The 23,068-nt window shown below is 41.6% G+C and overlaps 1 protein-coding gene across 2 annotated transcripts in view; it reads right to left on the bottom strand.

Moving 5' to 3' along the window:
- Positions 1-426: 426 nt before the first annotated feature.
- Positions 427-23,068, bottom strand: part of syt16 (synaptotagmin XVI) — a 183,338-nt gene continuing 160,696 nt past the window's right edge. For both annotated transcript variants that reach the window (XM_043697225.1, XM_043697224.1), the window contains 3 exons: positions 16,622-17,065; positions 11,631-11,820; positions 427-1,861 (listed from right to left, as the gene is read on the bottom strand). In XM_043697225.1, the coding sequence (XP_043553160.1) occupies positions 1,548-1,861; positions 11,631-11,820; positions 16,622-17,065 (948 nt within the window). In that variant the 3' untranslated portion in view covers positions 427-1,547. The remainder of the gene's footprint in view (positions 1,862-11,630; positions 11,821-16,621; positions 17,066-23,068) is intronic.

The raw sequence follows: 23,068 nt of genomic DNA on the forward strand, positions 1-23,068 counted from the left end.
TGGATCAGTGGTGCTGGAAGAGCACAGCAATTCAGGCAGCATCCGAAAAGCTTTTGCCCGAAACGTAGATTTTGCCTGTCTTCGGATGCTGCCTGAATTGCTGTGCTCTTCCAGCACCACTGATCCAGAATCTGGTTTCCAGCATCTGCAGTCATTGTTTTTACCTTTTTATCTCAGCAAGAGGCCCAGCAATCACTTCTCTAGCTTCCCACAGAGTTCTAGGGTACACTTGATCAGCCCTGGGGATTTATTCACATTTACCCGTTTCAAGACATCCAGCACTTCCACCTCTGTAATATGGACATTTTGAATGATGTCACCATTTGTTTCCCTACAGTCTATATCTTCCATATCCTTTTCCACAGTAAATACTGATGCAAAATACTCATTTAGTATCTCCCCATTTTCTGCGGCTCCACACAAAGGCTGCCTTGCTGATCTGTGAGGGGCCCGATTCTCTCCCTAGTTACCCTTTTGTCCTTAAGATAGTGAGTGGCTTGAGGGGTATTTTCAGGTTTTGGTTCTTTGCCATGGCACATAACCGCAATACTCCTGTTGTGCCAATTATAAATAATCTGGATAATTTTCTTGCTTGCTGTCCAGCTATTCTTGACCTTCCTATACATGAACCCATCTACTTCTGTGTGTGCCCTTAGCAAAATCTCTCCACAAAATACCACAAATGTCCCAATGTACATGGGCCTTTAGCACTCCATTCTCTACACTTCTGTAGCTCCTCATCTGCTCCACTTTCGGTGCTCTGTTAACCCTTACCTGGTTCTGAAGATTTAAGAATAAAAAGTTCAAAATGTTTACTGACAGGGGCAACCACAAATAACATACAATTTGTGGAAAATGCCCTCGATGATGTGTATTGATGTACTCATCCCTGCAATGAGAACTTTGTAATAATTCACAGCTAGTTTAAGGCTCCTTTTGAGAATGCCCACTTGGAATATGCTGGGGAAGAAACATTTTATTGAGCCATTTTACTTACTGATTCACTTTGAATGATGCTGTTCATTTTCTTCACTCTGGATTTATTGGTTACTAAACTTGTTTTTAAGCAGCATTAGTTTGTAGCTTTAGTTGTCAGTAAATTATAGACTGAAGAAAGCTGTTCTGTACGAAGACAGTGTTTGAAAAGCCAATTCATTTCTGCATGCACGGTGCTGCAATAAGTATTGACCATTTAAAGATTTAAATGACATGCATTTATAGCTATGGCAACAGTGATTCCTTTGTACTATCTGCTCATCCTCAATACTGATTTGTTGTCATTGTTGATGTCATATCAAAGTGACACAATAATGCACCTCCACAGGCACTGAGCTAATGTAAATAGCTTTTAAATCCCTGAAAGAATTCCTTATGTTGGCTAAGCAATTTGCTGTTCACTAAAGATATTCTTTAATGATTTGGCTATTTTAAGATTTTAAGGAAGGGCATGAATGTTGAAGTACAATAGAAGCCTGTTGCACTGGTGAAAATGTTCAGGATGTCTGGATAAAAGGCCACTAAGCTGTCTTTAATTAGCGATACTGTGTTTATGATTCCAGTAATGTGTGCCATCTGCAAACTTGATGGCTTTTGGATTCCTTCATCTCCAGCCAGTGATTTTGCTCCTCATTGCCACTGCTGTTTTGACCCATGGAGATCCATCCAATCATTTCCTTGCGCTTCATGCTACGTCGGTTGTATATTGAGATCATTAATGTGACTTCAGAGAGCTGGAAAAGAGCCACCTGAAAGATGAAAGTCTCCTTGTAAACTGGGTTGGGCTGACCACGCCGAATGGAAGTCTTGCACCGAGACATTTCCTGTCCGACTGAGTTAAGGAGAGAGAGCTTCGCATAGGTGTCTGTAGAATTTTAACCAAAAAGAGGAGATCTTAGTTTTACATTGAATTTAGGAATTCAGGCAGCATCTATTTTCAAGGTCACTTGCAGTAGCATGTTGTAAAAATCTAAAAGAAATTATTTAACTTTTGAAACAGGCACAAATACAAAGCAAGATTAGGCTGCCTTTATCTGTCAGTTTTACACTGATTAATGACAATAAATAAATGACAAACAAAAATAGAAATTGATGAAAGAGCTCAGCAGGTCTGGCAGCATCTGTGGAGAGAAATCAGTTAATGTTTTAGGTCAGTGACATTTCCTCAGAACTCAGATTTCTCTCCACAGATGCTGCTGGACCTGCTGAGCTCTTTCATCAATTTCTGGTTCCTTTCTGATTTCCAGCATCCACAGATCTTTTGATTTTTATTCACATTAAATAATTTGTTTTAGACAATATTTATTAGTGCTGCTTAGTTGTTGTACATGTTAAGCTGAGATGCTTCTATTGGTAGAATGTTATGCCCATGACTGACAAACTGAATATGACCAAGAGCCAGGTTCTAGGGATTGAACTTACAATAGCTTGAATCAACAGCAGATTCAGCTTCTCATTTAGAATAATTGCAATCCAGCAAACCAGGTAGATAGAAGCAGGAGACTAAAAAAAACCTTAGCATTTATTTGTAAGCAAGATTACAAAAAGTTGCCTCACGTTAATGTAAAAAGATGCAAACGTCATCTACACATTGTCAAAACGAAGCTTGAGCAATTGTCACAGAGTTAATGGCAGTTGTGAGGGTAGGGAGGTTAACTTTCCTCTGCATCACAGGACAATAATCTGGTGCAACAATTTAAGCCAGTGTACAACAGCGGAGTGACTGCGGAGGTCACTGCTCTATCAGATAAACATCCTGATACTGGAAACATAAACCACCCCCAAACTTGAGGGAACTATTTGTGGAGAAATAAAAAAGTGAAAGAAAACTGCAGTGATTCAGAGCATAGAGAGACTCTGTCCCATCACTCGAAACAACATTTTAAGGTTTGCTGTTGTGTTTACTTCAGAATTTTTCAAGCTTAACAATATTATAATATGATATACATATAGCTCATCCACTGACACTGTGAGAAAGTCACATAGCTTATATCATGTGTGTTTTCTAGCTGTCTTCTTCTAGAGGATTTCAGTTCTTGTAACTTTACTCTCAATAGTGAGCTCTATCTCCCAAACAGTGTGGAAACAGGCCCTTCGGCCCAACAAGTCCACACCGACCCTCCGAAGAGCAGTCCACCCAGACCCATTCTCCTACAATTACAGTTGCCTGAGGCGGGAATTGAACCTGGGTCTCTGGTGCTGTGAGGCAGAAGTGCTAACCACTGTGCCCAGCACATTTGGAATCATTTAGCAAGTGCTACCCAATTACAGAATCACATGTGCAGCAAACAATTTGGTGCGAGTTCTACAAGTTTTGTCTGGTTGAGAATGGTCTGGATTCTGATTACTACAAACAACCAGAGATACAAGATGTCCAATTTGGTCAGCCGATTGTTGGCGTTCATACTTTCATATTTATTTACAACAGCTCGTTCCACTCAACTCTGAGTAGGCAATTTCTTTTTAAAGCTACACTGCTAAGCTAACTCTCCACATCATTGTTTATTTTTCTTTAATTTCCTATCGGTATGGCAAAAACAATATTGCATTTTACTTAGGTTTTCAAACTGGACAAGTTCTCAGATGTTCAAAATAGTCTGTACTGTCCTTCCCTAATTCAGAGAGAATGCGCACTTATATTCCAGAAAGAAGTCACAAGAACTCCTGGATTTTGAAAAGTTCTTCAGTGGATTAGTTGATTTAATTGACTAAGATATTCAGACAGCAAAATTTACAGCAAATGATTATTTTCTCCAGTCCGATGCATGACAATGTTTTGAAAGATGCTTTGTGCAGGAATTGAAAACTGAACATGTTCCTTTGTCAGGGCTATTAAAATCTTAAATGGAGACCCATTTTTCCAAATTTGTAGAAAAGTTATTAACATCTGACTATTTTCACTTACTATGGAACAGAAATGCATATTTCAACTGGCTTAGCATTGGCAAAATCATAAGAGTTTATAATCAGTCACATGTGACACAGGGCAGCAAAAGTCCTATAAATTGGAAAACGGCTCAGTGGTTAGCACTGTTGCTTCACAGCACCAGGGATTCAGGTTCTATTCCAGCCTCGGGTAACTGTGTGTGAAGTTTGGATGTTCTCCCCATGTCTACATGGGTCCCCTCCAAGTGCTCTGTTTTCTTCTCACAGTCCAGAGAAATACAAAGTTAAAAATCACACAACACCAGGTTATAGTCCAACAGGTTTAATTGGAAGCACACTAGCTTTCGGAGCGACGCTCCTTCATCAGGTGATTGTCGTTCCAAAAGCTAGTGTGCTTCCAATTAAACCTGTTGGACTATAACCTGGTGTTGTGTGATTTTTAACTTTGTACACCCCAGTCCAACACTGGCATCTCCAAATCCCAAATAATTTATTATTTTAAGTTGGGATGAAGTACAGAATCCAGCCCTTGTGAAGCCCATCCCAATGGCCTGAGCCAAAATAAGGACACGCACCCTCTGCAAAGGAGGCAGGATCAAAAATTCAAATGGTGGGTATTGGATGACTTTCCTGCCAAGCACCACAACCAGATTATAGACTGTTCTTGGAGGCAGCCCTACAAATTCCATGGGGAAACCTCAGCTTATTGCTTGTCAATCTAAGCAGACCCCATGCCTGCTGTAGGTGAGAGTTTTGTTTTAGACCTGCGTAAGGTGTCAGCCTAGGGGTCCAAATGAAGTCAAAACAGGTGGGCAGGACTTTAGTTGCTGAAAAGAATTTCTGCCTCCACTCTGAAAAACAGCACAAAACAATGACCTGTGAGGGTGACACATGTATGGGAAAATGGTCACCTGCAAGTTCCCCTCCAGCATTGCACTGCCATTTATCAACACTGACAGCTTCTGGTTGCACTTAATCCAATAGGCCTACCTTACAGAGGCAACATTGAGCATCAACACACTCCATCAAAAAGCGCCTAAGGGTTTTTGGTTCAATTTCTAAATGCAACAGGTTGCACCCAAAGTCAGGTATGGTGGGTGAACCTTCACTGCATTAAGAGATTTTATGTAGTGTGGTAATTAGAGATCTTTTCTTAGTGACTGCAGAAACCATGGAGCCCAATGTCACTGTACCTCTTGAAAGAATGAACCTTTTGTTCTGAAAATAATCTGTCCAGAAGCATCAAATTACTGACATTTTAAATTGAAGGTGTCTCTTTGTGTTGTCAAGTTAGGACAGAAGCTGCTCAATAACAATATGCAGCATCTCTTTCACTGTAGCAAATGGGAACCTTAGCTTCCTGCTCCTAAAGGCATGACACCTGAATCAGCCACCATTAAAATGTCTCATCATAGTCAGGTTAATGTCAGCTAACAATTCCAGTTTTTATGCTGGGAATATATTCAATGTTGCCCTCCAGGTCTGACCTCACTAAATGATTAATGAAAGGACCATTCATTTACATGGGACCAGCATACACAAGCTCATCTCAACTTTCAGCCACCTGCACCTATAGTCACCCTTCCCTGCAATACAGCCAGAGATTGCCCAGGTCCTAACACAGACCAAGGACCTGTCAACTCTCTTGTACATGTAACCAATGTTTTAGAGAACCTCTTTCTTTGAGGAGACCCAGTGAGACCCACATTCAGTTTTCTGAAGGCTTCCAGGAACCCTTAGTCAAAGGAGCTTTTACCCCAGGCACAACCTCAGATACGAGGATTTCTCCTCCTCTTACAAGATATCTAGGAAACCCATGGAAGTGGTCACGGTCTGAACTCTGCTATTTTGAGAGTAGACTGGGATACAGGCAGGCTTGTGGTGAGACCAGACTATTTTGGCTAATATGTTTAGGAAAGCTGAGAAGCAACTGATGTTGACATCACGGGAACAAAACACGAGTAGTCACTATACCACTGACCAGGTTTTGTGTCAATCAAACTAACTAAGGTGGAATTTTGTTCCCACATCCCCATACAAGATTTTACTTTGTTCATGGGATGTGGGTATCACTGACTGGGCCAACATTTATTGCCTTTCCTTAATTTCCCAGACACTACTTTTGCTGTGGGTCTGGATTCGCATGTAGGTCAGACCAGGTAAGGATGGCAGATTTCTTTCCCTAAAAGATATGGGTGAATCAGGTAAGTTTTTATGTCAATTGGCAGAGGTTACAAATGGTAGAAATTAACATCCTTTCTAATCTTCTGTACCAAGATTAGCAAGCAATATAAACTGCATAACAGAATTTGAAAAGTAATCAGTAATAAGCAAAGATACAATGCAGCTGGCAAATGTCTGGGAAGGGAAATAATGGTCAGTATTGGAATGTGGTCAATAAGTTGTATCATAAGTGCCCAAGGACAGGTGATAGAGGCTCTGGCAAACATCACAAGATGACGGAAGGCCTAGGATTGACCATGAAATTGTCCATCATTGATCGTGTATTCACAGGATTGGATGTGTAGGTCAGAGGGGATGTGACATGCGCTGATCCTGGAACATCTGCTGTTCATCGTCTATATAAATGATTTGGAGAAAACGTGGCTGGTCTAATTTATAAGTCTGTTGACAATACAGTTGATGGAGTTGTGGATAGTGAGGAGGATTGTTAGAGGATACAGGAGGATATGCAGAAAAATGGAAAGTCAAGTACAGGTGGAAATTATACAGCAAATGGTAGAATTGTTCAAGAAGGCATTTGATATCATTGCGTTTATTGGTCAGTGTATTAACTTTATGGGTTGGGAAGTCATGTTGCTGCTTTACAGGACATTGGATAGGCCATTTTTGAAATGCTGCATTAATTTCTGGTCTCCCTGCTATAGCAACAATGTTGTTAAACTTGAAAGGGTTCTGAAAAGATTTACATGGATGTTGCCAGGGTTGCAGGATTTGAGCTAGAGGGAGAGGCTGAATAGGCTGGGGCTATTTTCCCTGGAGCTTCAGAGGCTAAGGAGTGACCTTTTAGAAATTTATAAAATCATGAGGGGCATGGATATGATGAATAGTCAAGGTCTTTTCCCTCGGGTGGGGGAGTCCAGAACTAGAGGGCATCAGTTTAAGGTGAGGGGGGAAAGGTTTAAAAGGGACCTACGGGGCAATGTTTTCTCACAGAGGGTGGTGCATGTATGGAATGAACTGCCAGAGGAAGCGGTGGAAGCTGGTACAATTACAACATTCAAAAGGCATCTGGATGGTTATATGAATAGGAAGGGTTTAAGAGGGATATGGACCAAATGCTGACAAATGGGACTAGATTGATTTAGGATATCTGGTTGGCATGGATGCGTTGGTCCGAAGGGTCTGCTTCCATATTCTACAGCTTTATGATTCTAACTACCCTCAGGCAAACACTTAAGTGTAAAGTGAATGCAGTGGTAAAAGCTCTACAGACATTGCAATGACAGTCATTTCTGTGGATCATTTCTCACTTATTTCTTTATCAGTCTAGCATTGTTTGATCAAATTAACACCTACAACCTGGACCGTCATCTCATGCAAGTATTGATTTCTTAGAGGCAGCAACAGAAACAAAATTTGAAAAAGTTGATTTATAGCTATATCATTTTCCTATTCTATAATTTTCTATCCCAAATTAAATGAGATAGAAATTTCATCAGGTGTATTTTACATTTAGAGTACTCCACTAGACATTTATTCTCCTTTACAGAAATAAATAAAACTGCTCCCTGAAGCTGCGTCTCCATTCCTGAGGGGCTTGCACAGTGACAGTAATTCTGGGGAATTTTCTATGAAAAACTATTGTAAACAATTGGGGTTTGAGCTTCATGCCATCTTGTAACCAGCACTGAAAATCTACAATCTACAGTGACACTCAGAGTAGGACAGAATATGAATGGCTCAAGAGGCAGCTTGAAACTACAGGCTTTACTATGAGCTGTTGGGATGCTGCACCTAATTAATGTTACTGAGAATTCCCCAGATCTACAAGATTAACATTTTTAGGAAAAACTTTAAAGAGATTTCAAATATAATTTATTCCTATAAAAGGAGGGAGGGGTGTAATACCTTCAACAATAAAGTGTCTTCCACTGTAACGGAAGCAGATTAATTTGCAGTGAACATTCATTAAACCAGCAGTTACTGTCTGGGGTCTTCCTGCTGAAGTTAACTGGGGGTCCATTCAGTTATTGGATCCTCCTGGTGCTCAAATGCATGTAAATATAGTAATGTACAAGTAAGAGATATGCCTTTGGTTTGTTTGTTGGTTAGAATCAAAGTTCAATGTAGTTCATTTTCTTCATATGCTATTATACAGAACCAAACTGTTATTATAATTATGTGTGTTTATATACACACATACATATATACGTATTTATATAGAAAGGTTTCTTATGAATAAGGCACATTTTTGAAATAAAACAAGGTAAGCACTCTAATTTTAACATTATCAAATATTAAAGAATAATCTGTACAATTTAGCTTTTAGAAAACATGTTACTTCTAGGTTTGGATCTGACAGTTTTAATTCAGACAATTATATCCAAATAGAAGATATCTAGAAATTATTAAGTTGAAACTTCTTATGGACACCCTATCATGGTAAACTGAAAACTGGCTGAACATCCATAGAGTGAAAATTGCTGAGGAGGACAGATTTGGATGCAATCGGAGATTAATTGCAAGTGGCCAGTGTTAGGACTTTTGTTATTGACTTTTTTTTTAATTATCTAAATGGCAGTGGATAATAATCTTAAAGCTTGAAACAGTACCAACATTTATGCAAAAGTTGGACTTTGGGATGCTTGACCACTACAAGCAGATCAAGGTGTACTTGTATTTGGCAAACAAGGTTCAATTTAAAAAGGTGCAGCAACATGCGTATGAGAAATTCAAACATGCAAATAGTCTATAGTGAGGAGAATTAAAGTCACTGGCTGATCTATGGTAAATGCTAGATTTAAATCAAATAACGTTGTAGGGTGTATTCTGCAAGGTTATTCACTATAAGGCAAGACATGTCATCATGCCCTTGTGTGCAAGACCTTGGTGAGCCCAATTTGGTAAACCTTTCGTCAAAATTTGGCCTCTAACAACCTGGGAATATTGAGCCTTCGGAAAGAGTGCAGAAGAGGTCTACTCAACAAATTCCAAGTTCAAAACATCTTACTCAGCCAGATAGGTTCAATGAGTTTTATCTCTATTTTAAACACACTATAGACTTATGAGTGGTTTGTTTAATGTTTATAAAACAAAGGGACTAGATGTGTTTATACGGGCCAATTAGGTAACTGATAGAGGAAAAGGGCTCACTGTTAATCATTAGGATGTTAGACAGTTCTTCTTTGCCCAGAGATGAATGGAGTTATGAAACAGGTTTCTGAATTATGCAGTAAACATTGAGTCAATTAATTCACACACAAAAATAGAGATAGACTTGTTTGTGGCTGTCGCAGAGATTACTTAAATTACTGCCAAGGACCAGCACATCCCTCCCAGATCGTCTCAATGCCATCTATGCTCGCTTTGAGCAGAACTTCGGCGGAGAGGTAACACCTATTCCGACAAGTCCTGACGAACCTATCCCAACAGTCACTGTATCAGAGGTCGGGTCAGTTTTCCTTTGTGTGAATCCAAGGAAAGCGATGGGACCAGATGGAGTACCAGGCCATGCACTCAGAGCATGCACAGGTCAACTGGCAGAGGTCTTCTCGGACATCTTCAACATGTCCCTGCAGCAGGCAAATGTTCCTGCCTGTTTCAAGAGGCCAACATCATCCCTGTGCCTAAGAAAGCTCATGCAGCATGTCTCAATGACTACTGCCCTGTGGCCCTAACTTCAGTGGTCATGAAGTGCTTTGAAAGGCTGGTCATAGCATTAATCAACTCCAGCCTCCCCACTACTCTTGACCCAATCCAATTTGCCTATTGGACCAACAGATCCATGTCAGATGCCATATCACTTGCCCTTCACTCCTCCCTAGAACATGTTGTCACCAAGAACAGCTACATAAGAATCCTACTCATTGACTACAGTTCAGCTTTCAACACTGTTATCCCCTTGATATTGAGTACTAAACTTAGTGATCTCGGACTAAGCCCCACTCTCTGCAACTGGATCCTCATTTTCCTGACCGACAGGCCACAATCAGTGAAGAGTGGGGACAATATTTCATCCTCATTAACACTCAACACTGGAGCCCCCCAGGCGTGTGTACTCAGCCCCCTACTGTACTTGCTGTATACCCATGGCTGCATTGCAAAATACCAGACTAATGCCATTTGCAATTTCACTGATAACACCACCATAGTCGGTCAAATCTCAGATGGCAACAAAACAGACTACAGACCTGGTGGAAGACCTGGAAAAATGGTGCACTGAGAACAACCTAGCTCTCAATGCCAGCAAAACCAAGAAACTCATTATTGACTTTTGGCAGGATGATACTCATGCCCCCCTACACACTAACAGCACAGAGGTGGAACAAGTGGAGAGTGTCAAGCTCCTGGGAGCGGTCATCCACAACAAGCTTTCTTGGACTCTTCATGTGGACGCACTGGTTACAAAGGCCCAACAACGTCTCTTCTTCCTAGGCAGCTGAGAAAATTTGACATGATGGCGAATACCCTTGGCAACTTTTATAGGTGCGCCATCAAGAGCATCCTGTCTGGATGTATCACTACCTGGTATGGCAACTGTACCATTCAAGATCAGAGATGGTTACAGAGAGTAACTTGGCCACAATCACAAAGGCCAATCTCCCAGCTATAGAATCCATCTACCAGGCCCACGGTCAAGGAAAGGCCGCCAGCATTCTCAAAGACCCATCCCACCCTGGTAATGCTTTTCTACAACCTCTACCATCAGGGAGAAGGTACAGAAACCTGAACACATGTACCAGCCGGTTTCATAATCGTTTCTACCCCACTGTTGTTAGAATACTGAAGGACTCACAGAGTCTTAACATTGCCCTGTACCTGTGTTTTTGTTTTGCCGCTGTTTACTTATTATTTACTTATCTATGCTATTTACCTATGTGATCTGCCTGTATTGCTCACAAGATAAAGCTTTTCACTGTGCCTCGGTATACGTGACAATAAATTAAATTCAATTCAATTTATAGTACAGAACCTACGTGGTATCCTGAACTAAGGAGAGGAAAGTTGAGGGAAAACACAAAGGAATTTTCCATTTCTCTCCCCGAATTGACCTGGCTTGTCAGTGTACATTCCATGTATTATCATGCCTCAGACATTACAACTGTGTGGGACAGGAAGGACAGACTACAGGTAGTTCTTCTATGATGCAATGCGTGCGTTCTTGTGCAAACCCGCGTTATAGAAAAATCAAGCTTTAGAAACAGTGCTTAAGGTGTTGGCAATGCAATCGCGTTACAGCCAACACATGTTTTAAAAGTTCGCACTTTAGAAACAGTGTACCTAATTTGTCAATCGTGTTATAGCGAATTTGTGTGAATGAAAGCAGAACATTATAGCAGAACGACCTGTAATGAGTATATTTAATCTTCAATGTTAATTGGTTCACATATACCCAAACTCTAAAGGTCTTGGAATGAGATTTTAGTCATGGTGAAAGTATGTGCTTGCATTCTTGAAGGGAGAATGGGGAAATGTGAAAGTAATTGTGAAAGGGACTATATGAGCAAACATTTCATTGAATATACCACAACTGTTCTGTTGTAATAAAGATTTATTTCACTAACCAGGTGGTCTGTTCAGAGCCAAGTTTCGGAAGTGACTGCCTTTGATTACTTCAACAGAAAGTCTTCCTGTCGTGGCATTGTAAGATAATCCAACAAGTAGTTCTGGTGTTCCACCATGTGAAAGCGACTGTGTAGACGAAGCACTGTCACTGTGAGAGATGGCAGACAGGCTGATCTGTGAATCTCCACTCTGTCGGACAGCAAAACATTACCTTTAACCTGAAATACTCAATTAACATTTCTCCAAATACTCAGGTTCAGTATTTCAACAGGTAGTCAGAAATATCATCAGTTCAGTCTGCAGTGGATCGTAAGATAGTAACAGAGGTGACATGATTCATCAGTGCAATATCTAAATTAACTAATATGTTTCCTGTCTTTAAGTAGAAGGCACTCACAGCAGTATGTATCAGGAAATTGTGGGTGTGCAGACTGTCATTTTCCATCTCCCTTAAAGGACACGATCATGTTCAGGAAGGATTGCCCAAAAACAAAATCATTCTGTTAGCAAGACGACTGAATATCCTGTGGCAGGGCCCACAGTTGTCCTCTGAACTATCATTATTATCTTGGTGTTGCTGTTTTTTTTCCCTGGATGTCTTGCCTGTTCTGACCTCTCTTTTAAAAATACTTTTCCATTATCTCTGTCTTACTGTTGTTTCTGCCTTTTGGTCCGTCCATCCAGCTGCAAACTATATAATCATGGGAATGGTCGGAAAAGCAGACACTGACAGCTGTGGGCTCCACTTTCCAATGGGCAAAGTGGAAATTGCAGCTCCTAGCAGATCGCTTCTTACTCTCTCTCCTTGTACACTCTCATCACATCCTTCACCTATTCAGTTAAATCAGTCCTTTTTAAGCCAGTCCCTCAGTCACATTGCCAACCCCAATCACTTTCATCACTCACCCTACCTCTCTTTGGTTGATCTGCTAAACTGCTAAATATTTGCTATACCTTCCTTCTACCTCGCTCTATACTCACTGAGTTCATTTTATGTCCACCTTTCTCCAATTCCCCCCAAAGAGACAAATAGCAAATGAGGTGGGATATCATTACCTTAACCTTTTTCATTCAGTCCAAGCGCTTCCAAAAACATTGCTTTTTTTCAAAATAACTCAAAGTAAGAGGAGATTAGACACTCCTTGTGTTTCTTTCTCTCACACAGGTGACAAATCAGTAGAAACTGTACATTTTTCACACCAAAAGTATGATAAGTGAATAATTTCCATTGCTTGAAAAGAACATTGATAAATTAAGAAGACAACACCGCAGCTTAAAATGGTTACTGATTTTCATAGAGCACCAAAAAAAAACAACAGTTTTGTGATCAGTACAGTCTGTAAAAACTTCTCACTTACACAAATGTACGTGTAGCTTGTGTTAAAGAAACTCAATGAGAACTACATCTGGAAAAAGAGCTTCTGAAATTTGACTTCCAGTTTTCCTTCTAAATCAATTGAGCATCTAGGGTGGGGGAGTCCAAAACTAGAGGGTATAGGTTTAAAGTGAGAGGGGAAAGGTTTCTAAAGGACCTGAAGGGTAACGTTTGCCACACAGAGGGTGGTGCATGTATGGAATGATCTGCCAGAGGAAGTGGTGGAAGCAGGTACAATTACAGCATTTAAAAGACATGGGTATTTGAAATAGGAAGGATTTAGAGGGAAATGGGCCAAATGCTGGCAAATGGGACTAAGTCAGAGCTGGACCAAAGCGTCTGTTTCCGTGCTATATGACTCCATGACTTTATGGTGAAGGCCAAAGGACAACATCTCTACAATAATTAGCGATGTATCATAGAAGCTTAGCTAATGTATACACACTAAGACTGCATCGTTCAACTAAAAAAGACAAGAACAGCCAAGATATTTTAAAACAAATTCAGTGCGTATTCGATGAAACCCTCAACAATGTCTTTAGAAAACACAATGGGGCAGCACGGGGTCACAGTGGTGACATTGCTGCCTTACAGCACCAGGGACCTAGACTCTCTTCCAGTCTCAGGTAACTGTGTGGAGTTTGCATTTTCTCTCTGTGTCTGTGTTTCTACTGGGTGCTCCAGTTTCCTCCCACAGTTCAAAGATATGCAGGTTAGGTTAATTGGCCACTCTAAATTGCCGAAACTAGGTGGGTTAACTATGATAAATGCAGGGTTACAGAGAAAGCGTAGGTGGCTGGGAAGGGGTGGGATGCTCTTTAGAGAGTCAGTGCAGATTCAATAGGTCGAACAGCTTCTTTCTGTTCTGTAGGGATTATTTGATTCTGTAAAAAGCTCAAATTTTGTCATTGTGATACATGTATCATCTCATTTCATTTTTGGTTAGATTGTTATTTCAGGCGTTCAAACTTTCAATTGCTAAGAAATAAAGGGTGGATTTTTTTTTCTGAAAACATTTGGTGGGACGGTTGAACTTGGGGGGAGAATAGACGACCCTATGTTATAGAACATAGAACATAGAACAATACAGCACAGAACAGGCCCTTCAGCCCACGATGTTGTGCCGAACATTTGTCCTAGCTTAAGCACCCATCCATGTACCTATTCAATTGCCACTTAAAGGTCACCAAAGATTCTGACTCTACCACTCCCACAGGCAGTGCATTCCATGCCCCCATCACTCTCTGGGTAAAGAACCCACCCCTGACATCTCCCCTATACCTTCCACCCTTCACCGTAAATTTATGTCCCCTTGTAACACTCGGTTGTGCCCGGGGAAAAAGTTTCTGACTGTCTACTCTATCTATTCCTCTGATCATCTTATAAACCTCTATCAAGTCACCCCTCATCCTTCACCGTTCCAACGAGAAAAGGCCTAGCACTCTCAACCTATCCTCGCATGACCTATTCTCCATTCCAGGCAACATCCTGGTAAATCTTCTCTGCAACCTCTCCAAAGCTCCCACATCTTTCCTAAAGTGAGGCGACCAGAACTGCACACAGTACTCCAAATGTGGCCTAACCAAAGTCCTGTACAGCTGCAACATCAAACTTTTCACATTTCTGACAACAGTGGGAATAGTAGGCTTCATGTCTAGTGCGTTACCCCAATGAGTTGTGTCAGGAACAATAATAACAATTGCTTTCATAATAACGTCAGTTGGGTGTTTTAACAATTAAGCTTCATGGCATAACAATCTCTCAACCTATCCTCGTACGACGTATTCTCCATTCCAGGCAACATCCTGGTAAATCTTCTCTGCACCCTCTCCAAAGTTTCCACATCTTTCCTAAAGTGAGGCGACCAGAACTGCACACAGTACTTCAACTGTGGCCTAACCAAAGTCCTGTACAGCTGTAACATCACTTCACGACTCTTGAATTCAATCCCTCTGCTAATGAACGATAATACTCCATAGGCCTTCTTACAAACTCTATCCACCTGAGTGGCAACCTTCAAAGATCTATGTACATAGACCCCAAGATCCCTCTGTTCCTCCACCTCACTAAGAACCCTACCGTTAACCCTGTATTCCGCATTCTTATTTATCCTTCCAAAATGGACAACCTCACACTTGGCAGGGTTGAACTCCATCTGCCACTCCTCAGCCCAGCTCTGCATCATATCTAAGTCTCTTTGCAGCCAACAACGCCCCTCCTCACTATCCACAACTCCACCAATCTTCGTATCATCTGCAAATTTACTGACCCACCCTTCGACTCCCTCTTCCAAGTCATTAATATAAATTACAAACAGCAGAGGACCCAGAACTGATCCCTGCGGGACTCCACTTTTAACTGGGCTCCAGGCTGAATATTTGCCATCTACCACCACTCTCTGACTTCGACCGGTTAGCCAGTTTTCTATCCAATTGGCCAAATTTCCCTCTATCCCATGCCTCCTGACTTTCCGCATAAGCCTACCATGGGGAACTTTATCAAATGCGTTACTAAAATCCATGTATACTACATCCACTGCTCTACCCTCATCCACATGCTTGGTCACCTCCTCAAAGAATTCAATAAGACTTGTAAGGCAAGACCGACCCTTCACAAATCTGAGCTGGCTGTCCCTAATCAAGCAACGTCTTTCCAGATACTCATAAATCCTATCCCTCAGTACCCTTTCCATTACTTTGCCTACCACCGAAGTAAGACTAACTGGCCTGTAATTCCCGGGGTTATCCCTATTCCCTTTTTTGAACAGGGGCACAACATTCGCCACTCTCCAGTCCCCTGGTACCACCCCCGTTGACAGTGAAGACGAAAAGATCATTGCCAACGGTACTGTGGTTATGATGTAATGGAACAAATCAAAAGTCCACACTAGAAGTTAGGGTGCCACCCATTGGTGTAGCAGGAAAACATAACACCTCTATGTTAAAGGCAATAGTGAAAGGTTAATTGAGATCTTCACAATCATTTAAATAACCATTCTGAATGATGCCCATGCAAGCAATGTAGGAATGAAAAGTTGTTCTACCATAACTTTACTAATAATTAACTAAACTTCTCGCTACTATCTTTATGAACTGTCAATTCTGTCCAATCAGCAATTTTGGAACTATTAAATCATTTAATTTATATTTGCTGACTATAGTGTAATTAAAGGCCCTTCAATCAGACTGGACAATTACATTCTCAGAGGAAAACAGTAAGAAAATTTCAGATAAACCAGCAATGGCCCTTCAATGGTTAACAGGTCACTCATTTTTATTAACCTGCCTGCTTTTGAAAAAGAGAGGATTTTTCTGAATGTTGACATTTTAGATGGAACAGGTTTACTACAACTATTGAATTTATCCATTTAGATTCATCTAAAATAAAAGCGGGGTGAGACGAAGATGTTTCCTTTGAATAGCTGAAGATGAAAAGCATCATGGGGAAAGTGCAAGGGAGTGGAACTGGAAGGACAACTCTTTACAGGAGTTAGCATCAACACTATGGGCAGGATGGCCTACTTTTATGTTGTTTGGTCAATGCTGCCATCTCCCACAACTATAATTATGTTTCAGCAAAATGTTTGTTTAATTTGTTTCTCATCATCGTACTTACTGTTATGTTACTCCTTGGCTCTAGAACTAGTGAAACTTCCATTTCTCCCTCCTGGTTTAGATTCCTGAGGTAAAACAACTTCTCCCCCATCATTTTCACTCGATTCATCTTCCTCACTGCATACAGGCGAAAGCGGAGAGCATGATTATGCAGGTCCTCTGGCTCCACCTTATTAAACCTAAAAGTCTCGTTGAAGACTGGCATAGGTCCCCGCTGTACATTGGTTTTGGAACGCTGCTTCTTGCCCGGCAAGAGGACCGTATGAACTTGCCAAAAATTTGCCCCACTGCGGTCCTTATCTGGGATGTTTTTAGCTGTAACTATTGTAACAGCCAGTTTGTGGTTGGAGGGTTTGTAATTGAATGTGAGGTAGAGGTCTCCACATTTTGAAATTGGCTCAGGTGGGTCCTGTTGCTGAGGAACTGTTGGCTTTCCCTCTGTCTCCTAAAAATGATCAAAGTCTTGTGGTTAATATTTGTCTTAAGTAGAAAACATTCCATCATGCTGAGAAATTGTTTCAACATAAATTACTTGTAGTCATTTTGTTATAATCATTACATTTCTACTGGAGTCTGGCAGAGATGTCCAAGATCCAATGGAACAATTGAGCAGGGAATGTTCATAGATTAATTAAAGGATTAAAACTGGAAACAACAAATTAGTGGGATATGGATTTGTGATCATGGAGTAGAATTAAGATTCTGATGAGAAAACTACATTATTGATCACTGTCTAAGCAACATTTAACCTCTGGTCTTTATCACACTATATACAATATAACCATTAAATATAATTTGAACTTCTTTCTTTAGATGCATTAAAAATGTGGAATATGCAGCTCTCTAAATACACAAAGTTAGGAAGTACTGAGGAAAGTTCAACATTTCAACGAATCAATGCTGGATTAGCCAATTTCAGTCAATGTGACAGTGGAGATGCTGCAAATGGACTCCTAAGCAGAGGATTAAACAAGTGGCCCTCAGACTCCAGCCGAAAACATGAGCATGTGTGCCCATAGGAACGACAGAGCTATTGCATTAGAAGTGGATGTCCATCCACAAATGATGTACGACTTAATAATGCAAAGCAAATCAAATAGGAGGGGGTGAAAACAAACATAACTGCTACACAGGAAGTAATGAACTGAGAACATGTTGAAAAACAACCTACTTCAATAATGTATACAGTGACCTGGAAGAGAGTTAAAAACTGGAATTAAAGTGCTGGAACACATTGTTCCTATGACCCTTTGTAGCAGTCAGTAAGAGGAAGCCTTCATTTCATTTTCTTCTGGCTTTGATTCAAAAGCCAAGGAATCGAGAGATGAAGTATGAGTGCACTGTTTTAAATCACTACTCAACATTAGCTTCGTCCTCCTCCCCCAATTTACTGCACTTAATACCTCAATCACAGAATGGTATTTTTCTAGTGTGCTCCAAATTGCTATTGTTCAGCATCTTGGCACAAGATCAAGGCTGCATTTGGAATTAAAAGATGAAGAATTCACCCTTTGTACTTTTTTAAAAAACTATTGCTTCTACGACAATGATCAAGGATCTATCCCTATAAATAGGTTTATAGAAGTAATTAGATCAAGAGCCTTGAAACCATGCATCAGACAGGCATCCAGTTACTCGACTGAAACATAAAAAATGTGAAGACAGCTTGACAGAGGGGGGACAAAAATGTGATCAAATAACACAAGAAACTCAGAACAGCTAATCCAGTGTATGAGGTTACATAGCCTCCCCAAACATTGTAGAGCTGTTAGATTTAGCAATACTTTGTTCACCAGTTCTCACACAGATTCATTCCCTTCTTTCTTTGAAACTAAGAAAAACATGAAGCAGTATTGTAATATAATTCAAGCAAATAAAGGAGATGTTTCTTTGCACGCGTAATTTTTAAACAGAGGGTATACAATAACTATATTTCCGTGTTGTATGAGGATTTAGAAGTTCTGGAATGGCCTTTACCTGCTGGCCCTGATTTCTAAGTCAGTAATAGGACAATGACTGGTCAACAAGCCATGGACAACCTGCTGTGGGTGGGCAGGAACACTCCGCCTCTGTCTACACTGAGGCTAGCAAGAATCCACTGTATGGAACAAGAATAGCAGAGTTTTCCTTTTTAACGCAACACACCATGATACTGAATTACATTTAAACTTGCAATTTCCTGAACATGGGAATTTAATTGGATAGCTCTTTTAAAAAAAGAGTTTCTTCTGCGGTATATGAATTTTCCTTACTCATTCATGGGCTATGGGCATTGCCAGCTGGGGCAGCATTTATTACCTATCCCTAGCCAATTTTGAGGAGGTGGTGGCAAGCTGCCCTTTTGAACCACTGCAGTCCATTTGGTATAAGCACATTCACAATACTACAGGGAAGGAGATCAAGTATTTTGACCCAGAGACACTGAAGGAACAGTGATATGGTCATAATAAGACCATAAAAATACAGGAACAGGAGTAGACCATTCTGGCCTGCTCTGCCATTCAACAGGATCCTGGCTGATCTGACACTCCTCATGTCCACACTCCTGTCACTCTTGATTCCCCTACTAATCAAAAAGCCATCTATCTCAGCTTAAATATATACAGAGACTGCCCCCACAGCTCTCTCTGGCAAGGAATTCAAAGACTCTCAATCCTCTGAAATAAGAAAATTCTCCTTGTCTCAGTCTTAAATTGGTACACCTTTATTCTGAGACTATACCCTCTGGTCCTAGACTCTCCCATGAGGGGAAACATCCTGTCAGCATTTACCCTGTCAAGCCCCTTAAGAATCCTATATGTTTCAATGAGGTCACTTTTCATTCATCTAAACTCCAGTGAGTAGAGTCTCAACATGTTTAATCTGTGCTCACAAGACAATCTTTCCATAAGGATCATCCTGGTGAACCTTCGCTGAACTGCATCCAATAAAGTAATGTCTTTCCTTAAATAAGGGAACCAAAACTGCTCACAGTCTCCAGATGTGATCGCATCAACACCCTGCAGAGTTACAGTAAGACTTCTCTACTCTTATAATCCAACTCCCTTGAAATAAAGGCCACCATTTCATTAGCCTTCCTGATTACCTGTGAGCTAACTTTCCATGTTTCATGTACAAGCATCCCTTTGTGTTGCAGCTTTCTGCAGTATTTCTCCATTTAAATAATATTGTTCTTTTTCTCTCCGTTGCAAAATAAACAACTTCACATTTTTGCACATTATACTCCATTTGCCAACTTTTTGCCCATTTAACCAATAAACATCTCTCTGCAAACTGTTTGTATCCCTCTCACAATCGGCCTTTCCACCTATTTTCGTGCTGTCTGCAAATTTGGCTGCAGTACATTCATTTCCTTCCTCTAAGTCATTAATATATAAACAGTTATGGTCCCAGCACCAATCCTTGTGAAACTTCACTGATTACAGGTCACCAACCGGAAAAAGAACCCTTATCCCTATGTGCTGTTTCCTGCCCATTAGCCAATTCTCTATCTGTGCCAATATACTACCTCCAACACCGTGGGCTCTTAGCTTAACCTTACGTTTGGTACATTGTCAAAAGTCTATGTTTCCAAATCACGATGGCAAGTGGTTTGAAGGGAACTTGCAGATGTTGGTGCTTCCATGTATCAGCTGCTCTTGTCCTTCCAGGTGAAAGTGATTGTGGATTTGGAAAGAGCGGTCTGAACAGCCTTGGTGAGTTTCTGTAGTTTATCTTATGGATGGTACACATTGCTTCTACTAAGTATGAGTGGTGGACGGAGTGGATGCTTGTGGATATGGTGCCAATTAAGTGTGCTGCTTTGCCCTGAATGATGTCAAGCTTCTTCACTGCGACTGAAGCTACATTCATCCAGGCAAATGGGGAGTGTTCCATCACACTCCTAACTGTACCTCATGAATGGTAGGCAGGCATTGGAGGTTAAGAGGTGAGTTACACACTAAACTTCCTAGCCTATGATCCATGTTGTAGCCACAGTATTTATATGGCTAGTCCAGTTCAGCTCTGGTCAACTTTAACCCCCAGGAATTTGACAGTGGAGGATTCAGTGATGGTGATGCCATTGAATGTCAAGGGCTGATGGTTAGATTCTCTCTTGTTAGAGATAGCCATTGACCGGCATTTGTGTGGCAAGAATCTTACTTACCATTTGTCAACCCAAGCCTGGATACTGAACTCATCTCCACATACCTTGACACCGCCCTATTACCCCTGGTCCAGGAACTCCCCACATACGTCTGGAACACCACCCATGCCCTCCAGTTCCTCCATGACTTTCGTTTCCCCGGTCCCCAAGTCCCCAATGCCTCATCTTCACCATGGACATCCAGTCCGTATACACGTCTATCTGCCATGACAAGGACCCTCTGTTTCTTCCTCTCCCAACATCCCCACCAGTACCTTTCCACTGACATTCTCATTTGTTTGGCTGAACTCGTCCTCACCATCAATAATTTTTCCTTTGAATTCTCCCACTTCCTCCAGACCAAAGGGGTAGCTGTGGGCACTCACATGGGCCTCAGCTATGCCTGTCTCATCGTCGGGTACATGGAACAGTCCCATCTTCCGCAGCTACACCAGCACCATTCCCCACCTTTTCCTCTGCTACATTGATGATGTATTGGTGCCATCTCATGCTCTCACAAGGAGGTTGAGCAGTTTATCAATTTCACTAAGACATTTCACCCCAACCTTATTTCCACCTGGACCATCTTGGACACCTCCCTCCCCTTCCTGGATCTCTCTATATCGATTAGCTGTAACTGACTCAACATGGACATCTACTACAAACCCAACAGCTCCCACTGCTACCTGGACTACATCTCTTCCCACCCGGTCTCCTGTAAAAATGCTATTTCTTATTCCGAATTCCTCTGCCTCTGCCACATTTGCTCCCAGGACGACCAATTCCACCACAGAACATACCAGATGGCCTCCTTCTTTCTTCTCCCACGTGGTCAATGATGCCCTCCAGTACATCTCCTCCACTTCCCGCACCTCTGCCCTCAAACCTCATCCATCCAACTGCAACAAGGACATAACCCACCTGCCCTCACCTTCCATCCTACCAACCTCTGGATGCATCGTATCATCCTCCAGCATTTCCACCACCTACAAACAGACCCCACCACAGGGATATATTTCCCTCCCCACCCCTATCCACTTTTGGCGACTGTCTTGTCAGGTCCACGCCCCTCCACCAACCACACCCCACTCCCGGTACCTTCCCTTGCCACCACACAGGAATTGTAAAACCTGCGCCAAACCTCCCCCCTCACCTCTGTCCAAGGCCCAAAGGAGCCTTCTATATCTGTCAGAGATTTACCTGCATTTCCACACACATATCATTACTGTTGTGTCCGTTGTTCCCGATGTGGTTTCCTCTACATTGGGGAGACAGGATGCCTACTTGTGGAACGCTTCAGAGAACATCTCTGAGACACACGCACTGAACAACCCCACCATCCCTCAGCCAAACACTTTAAGCCCCCCTCCGACTGCCCCAAGGACATGCAGGTCCTGAGCCTCCTCCATTGCCAAACGCTTAACAACTGACATCTTCTGCCTTGGGATGATCCAAACACACGGGATCAATGTGGATTTCACCAGTTTCCTCATTTTCCGTCCCTCCACCTTATCCCAGAACCAACCTTCCAACTGAGCACAGCCCTCTTCATCTGACATACCTGTCAATCTTCTTTCATACCAATTTGCTCCACCCTTGTCTCTGACCTATCGCCTTCACCCCTACCTTCATCTACCTATCACATTTTCAGCTACCTTCCCCCTGGCCCCACCCCCCTCCCATTTATCTCTCAGCCCCCTTGGCCCACTAGCCTCATTCCTAATGAAGGGCTTGTGTTTGAAACATTGATCTTCCTGCTCTTCAGATGCTGCCTGACCAGCTGTGCTTTTCCAGCACCACACTATCAACTCTGATCTCCAACATCTGCAGTCCTCACCCTCTCCCTGGATATTGTTCATGTCATATTGCATTTGGATGTGGACTGTTTCAGTATCTGAGGAGTCAAGAATGGTGCTGATCATTGCACAATCATTGGCAAACATTCCCATCTTGACCTTATGATGGAGGGAAGGTGGTTGAAGCAGCAGCTAAAGATGATCAGGCCGAGGATAACACCAGGAGTACTTTAAAAGATGTCCTTGAGAGCTGAGACGACTAAACCAATCACTGCAACCACCTTCCTATATGCTGGCTATGAGTGTAACCAGTGGAGAACTATCCCCCGATTTCCATGCAGTAACTGGTCGCATAGAGAGTCATCATTCATCAAATTCAAACTTAAATATTTGAATCTAGGGTGCAACAGAGGAAGCTTTCTTAATCTGTGTAGACGAGTTTGCATTCAAGAGTAGGTATCTCTGTTAGTTTTTCCAGTCTCTAACATCAGGATAAAGATTAAGTAACCTGAAGTTAGAGACTGTG

The sequence above is a fragment of the Chiloscyllium plagiosum genome, chromosome 10 (assembly GCF_004010195.1).
Source record: "Chiloscyllium plagiosum isolate BGI_BamShark_2017 chromosome 10, ASM401019v2, whole genome shotgun sequence".
Taxonomy (NCBI): Eukaryota; Metazoa; Chordata; class Chondrichthyes; order Orectolobiformes; family Hemiscylliidae; genus Chiloscyllium; species Chiloscyllium plagiosum.